This window comes from Vombatus ursinus, unplaced genomic scaffold, assembly GCF_900497805.2.
Source record: "Vombatus ursinus unplaced genomic scaffold, bare-nosed wombat genome assembly UNPS02014799.1, whole genome shotgun sequence".
Taxonomy (NCBI): domain Eukaryota; kingdom Metazoa; phylum Chordata; class Mammalia; order Diprotodontia; family Vombatidae; genus Vombatus; species Vombatus ursinus.
The window spans coordinates 46,661,621-46,667,199 of record NW_020954577.1 but is presented as its reverse complement, the minus strand read 5'-3'; the positions used below and the strand labels follow the sequence as shown (position 1 = coordinate 46,667,199).

The window sequence follows — 5,579 nt, the reverse complement described above, 5'->3', positions numbered from 1 at the left end:
AGAAAGAGTGAAGAGAGACAGCAACAGAAAGTCACAGAAACAGACAAGAATAAAAGAAAGAGAAAGAAAGGAAGAGTAAAAGAAAGGAGGGAGGAAGAAAGGAAGGAAAGAAGGAGGAAAGAAAGGAGGGAAGGAAAGAAGGAGCAAAAGAAGGAGGGAAAAGAGAGAAAGGAGAGAAGGAGAAAGGGAGAGGAAATCTCCTAGGAGACAAATAAAGCGGGTCTGCTATGTATCAGGGAAATAGAGAAATTCTGTACGATGAAGGATGACCTGGACCAAACATCTAAGGCTCCCACCAAAGCAAGACAGGGAATATGGCGGAGGAACAATGAACACAGCCAGTGGAGGTTGGTGTCTGTGGCAGCAGGGCCTGAGGAAGGCGGTGGCCCGCAGGTGGCCGCCAGGAGGGGTAGGCCTTCAGCTGCAGCCAGCTACAGTGAGACCTTGGCTTGCCTGCAGACCGCCACGTCCTTGGGAGGGGCCTTCTGTGTCTGAACCGCTGGCTGTCGATGATGAATCGCGCTTGCCACCTGCTTCCTGGGGACAACTTGGCAAAGTTCCACTTCTGACAGAGAAGACTTGCAATCGCTCACCTCTCTTGGGCTTGCAGAGAACTTTCCAAGTTACGAAGCTTTAACATAACTCTTCATCCTCTTGTATTTGTATAAACTGCAGCCCTCTTCCCAGCTGTCCAAACCTCACTTATTTTCTCCCCATGCCACCAGGCAAAGAGAATACAAGTATTTGTCCATGAGAAATACACTCATTATTCTCCCATTCTCCTAGAAAATGAAATTAAGAGGCAACGAGTAGAGGCAGAGTATGAATATTTTAGACCCGCTGGCTGATTTCTACTGACTCTGAGTGTTCAAAGTAGGGTTAGTTGTTCAGGCTGCAGGAAAGAACATCTTTCCCATTCCAGTCCATGTCTCCGGCCTCATTATGGTGTGGTGGTGATGTTGGACTCTTTTTTTTTTAATTCCTCTTTCTTATTAATTTATTTATTTTTAGTTTTCAACGTTCACTTCCACAAGATTTTGAGTTCCAAATTTTATCCCCATCTCTCCCCTCCCCTCATCTCTAGACGGTATGCATTCTGAATACCCCTTCCTCCAATCTGCCCTCCCTTCTATCTCCCCCCTTCTCTTATCCCCTTCCCCTTCTATTTTCCTGTAGGGCAGAATAGGTTTCTATACCCCATTGCCTGTATATCTTATTGGATGCTGGACTCTTGAGGGCTATATACTATTAGACTGGAAAGGCTGAAAGTCCAGGCTCAATGATGGATTGACTATGTGTGTCGTCTTGGGCCCCTGGAGACACACAGTGCTGAGGGTGAAGAAGGTGATAGTACCTCATCCCCTCACCTGGTCAGATTACATTTGGAATATGTGGTCAGTTTGAGGGCCCAGAGAAGTGTGGCCAAGCTAGGGAAGAATCTGGACACCATTCTGGATGAAGACTGGTCAGAGGAGTGAAGCGTGTTCAGGTAGGAGAGATTTTTTTTGAGAAGATTTAAGGGTAACATGACAGCTACATGTGTTGTACATATGTACAAGTGTTTCAGGGGCTGAGCTCTGCAAGAGAGATCAGACTTTGGATTGCAGGATTATAAATCCGGGCAAGAAGGGAACCCAGAGGCCATATGGCCAACTCCTCCACCCTCATTTTGCAGATGCTGTGGGATGGGGTGGCATAGGATGGGAAGGGATTTTCCCCAGCACATCATGGTCTAGACAATAGATGCTTTTCACCTGTTTAATTTTGCATGTGAACGTTAGGTCGGCCTCTTTTGAGAAATCCTCATCCCCTCCCCCAATGTAGAGATATAATAGGGTATTGTAGTGTAATAAAATAATGATCATGATGACAGCAGTATTTTCCTCATAACAAGCCTGGGAGGGTAGGGCTGTTAGCATCACCATTTTAAGGATAAGGAAACTGAGACTGAGAAGTGAAAGGACTTCCCAAGGGTCAACAGCAGCTAACAAGGTTCTGAGGCAAGATTGGAACTCAGCTCTTCCCCCCTCCACGTCCAACTCTCGATCCACAAGGCTCTGTTGCTGCTCAGACATAATAATCATAAACCTCTTAAAGCCTATCTCATTTTGGGGGCTCTGGGCTGGTGCGCTCAGTTGGTTTTAGATGCTAATGAGACTAAAGTGGCAGGTTTCACCCTCCCATAAGTCAGTCAGGTTTGCATAGAGAAAAGCTTTCTTCCCTGCCTCTGGCAGAGGAGGCAGTGAAGGTGCCCGTCCTCTCTGACGACTCACTCTGCTGCCAGATGGCAGTGAGTGCTCAGGAGTGGAGGTCAGCCCTTCTCAGTGGCCCCCCTTGTAATTGACCAGCATGAGTCCTGCCTCCTCTTCCCACTAGCCTAACCCAGCTGCCCACAGACTGGCAGAGAGTTGTAAAGGAAAACGGTTCTTGAGGTTTCCTTGTAGTCTAGGGAGCCAGGATGCTGGCTGGTGAAGAAACACACAGGCTCCCTGGGAAGGCAATGAGGGACTGGCCACCAGCTTCTATAGCAATGGAATTCCTCGGTAGAACACAGGCCAATATGAGCTCTCTCTAGCTCTGAAATAAGCCTCCAGCTGACTGGAAAAGAGCCAAGTTTTTCTAACCAGTATGGAAGGTATTTTGTGCTGGATTTTATAGCATGGTCATGTGGCTATAGTCATAGTTGCCCTGTGGCCTAGCTACAGGTGTGATGTGGGGTGTCCCTGGTGTGACGAGGAGCAGCTTCCTCTCCAAGATGGGGGTTCCTAGGCCCATGAGGTTCCTACCTTATGGCACGGACATCCAGGGGCAGATGTAATTACTTCAGCTTGACCACTGGTCATCAGGGTGAAGCACTGAGAGTGGGGATAGTCCTAATAAAATCTGCTGGAGGGGAAGTTGGAGGTCATCTCTTCCAACCCCCTGCCCCTCATTTTACAGATGAGGTCCAGAGAAGGGAGGTCATTTTCCCAGTCACACAGGCAGGAGGTGTCAGAATGAACTCCTCCCCCATATCTTGGATACTTTCTCCACTCTATCATGGCGCCTCTCCTTTGTGGGCTCTTGATGAGGTTTGACCTTCAAGTGCCTCTTTGTGTTATGGTCCACGGAGGGCTCATGCTTGACCACAGATGACCAGAATATGAAAAACCACAATCCGTGGAGATGGGACTTTATGGCATTAAAATGGGTGCATTAATGAAAAGTGCTATTTCAAGGTTTCCTTTGCTGCTGCCTCAGCCTCACCTGTCTCACGTGGGGTACCCTGGGTGATCCTTGAGGGCAGGGACTGTTTCGTTATATTGTCTTTGGTTCTTCAGTGCTTAGCACAGTGTCTGGCGTACAATTAATATGTGGTTAATAAATGCTTGCTGAATTGAGTTCTGTAGCTTACCTACCCCTAGTCCTGACTCTGATGAAATCCACCATCATCTGTGAAAAGTGACAGCAAGCATCATTAACTGTGTTGGGGGAGTCAGAAGGGGCTTCTCTATATTCTGAAGGACCCACAATTTGCCTCTTAAAGATAATTCCCTCTATGGTCTTACATAGTCTCATCTACCAACCCACCTTTCCATTTTCTCTATGACCATCTTTTTTTATGCTTTTCTCTCCCTCCTCTATTTCCTCTCACTGAGATATTGGCAATAGGCGCCACTTAAAAGCAACCTTTAAACAAATATAACCGGGCTGCCAATTAGGCCTCAACTCAACCCTCACAGGCTTTCTTTGGCTTATGCTCTCACCCATGGTTCCTTGTGGGAACATCAGAATTTGGCTCATGGTTCTTCTAAAAAAGGCACTCTGCTCCCCTGCAAGTACTCAGGTTAACAGGACAGGTAATATAGGACAGGTTTTATTTAACGTGACAGAAAACACAGTATGGGATTGTACTCAAGCCCCTAGGTGATCAGGAAAACTGTTCTCCCCTTTCTGAGTGGTATCAAACTATCCTCTTCCTAGGGGGTCCCACTTTTGTTCATGTACTGTACGGTTCACATGAGTCACAGTACTAGTGGATAAATAGGTTTGGGTCTCTTCGCAGGTGCTTTGCAGATCATTCTCTGCTCAGATCCAGCTCAGTTGTGTAGAGTATCTGCCAGTGCAAGAAGCAATCTGTAAAACTAATTCACAGAAGTCTCCTCAGTGGGGTAGTGAGGACCCGGGAGGAGAGGAATGCGTAGGTGGGAAAGCTCGCTGTGTAACATCAAAAAATAGAGTAGCTGTTCTCCAGACCATGTGGGGGATGGGCTTCAAAGGTCATTGTTGTCTCCTATAGGTCCATGACCGCCTGGATCGCTATTGTTGTGGCTTTCAGCCAGAGCCCTCGGACCCGTGCCTAGAAGAAAGACTCCGAGAGAAATGCCGAAATCCAGGCGAGCTACTGCTCGTCCACATCCTGGTAAGTCTCTCCTGCCCGCTCAGCCTCGTCCCTTCCTCCGCTTGCTAGAGAACAGATTGTAGGATCAGAGGACATTAGAGCAGGAGAGGACACAAGAGGTTCACTGGTCCCAGAATCACGGGGCTTCAGCAGACAGCTATTTCAAGCCATGCACAAAATATCCACCGTCTTGTTATCTACCTTATCCCACCATCCCTGACTACAGGAACCTCCCAGGCCCTCCTCTCTACTCCTGGAACAAAATGCTATTTCTAATGCACTTTATTTTCATTTATTTATTTATTTTGTTTTTTGGTGAGGCAATCCAGGTTAAGCGACTCACCCAGGGTCACACAGGTAGTAAACGTCAAGTGTCTGAGGCTGGATTTGAACTCAGGTCTTCCTGACTCCAGAGCCCATGCTCTATCTACTTTGTCACCTACCTGCCCCTCTAATGTACTTTAGAGGAGCACACGGGCACGTGTAATATTACAGAAACAGTAGGGTTGGCCCCCATAATACAGCTCACCTGCCTGAGAACAAACAGTCCATATTCTTCTGTGTTCTCCAAGTTTCATCAGCGCTAGACTCAAGGTCAGGAAGATCTAGGGTTCAGGTCTCACCTATGGCACTGTCTGTGTGACAAAATACGTAAGCTCGCTGAGCCTCAGTTTCCTCTTCTGTAAATGGAGATAATAGCATACTTAGAGCCTGCCTTGCAGGATTGTTTGATGAGGCAGTTGTGTGATTAGTAAATAGAATGTTCTATTTGGAGTCAGCACGACCTGAGTTCAAATGCCATAGCAGAGACTTCCTAGTTGTGTGACCCTGGTCAAGTCATTTAGGTCCTCCTAAGCAGTTTCCTCATCTGCAGAACGGGGATAATAGCAGTACTTACCTTCCAGAGTTTCTGTGAAGATCAAATGAGATCACCTGAGTGAAGTGCTTTGCAAACCTAAAATGCTATATAAACCCTAACTATTAATGATAAGGAGGAGGACCCACTGATTATTAATATCAAGGGAGGCACTTGTAAGGAGCAAATGAGATCATGTCTATAAAATGCTTTGCAAATGCTATAGTGTTATATAAATGTGGGCTGTTGTTATCATCATCATCATCATCATCATTGTCTTCTTCTTCTTCTCTTCCATCATCATCATCACCACCACCACCATCACCATCACCATCATTGCCA

At 46.7% G+C, this 5,579-nt stretch overlaps 1 protein-coding gene across 1 annotated transcript in view; it reads left to right on the top strand.

Annotated features, from left to right (window-relative positions):
- Positions 1 to 5,579, top strand: part of LOC114050662 (protein FAM198A-like) — a 60,954-nt gene that overhangs the window by 53,451 nt on the left and 1,924 nt on the right. Inside the window, exon 3 of the mRNA XM_027872518.1 lies at positions 4,280 to 4,402. Coding sequence (XP_027728319.1) covers positions 4,280 to 4,402 — 123 coding nt within the window. The remainder of the gene's footprint in view (positions 1 to 4,279; positions 4,403 to 5,579) is intronic.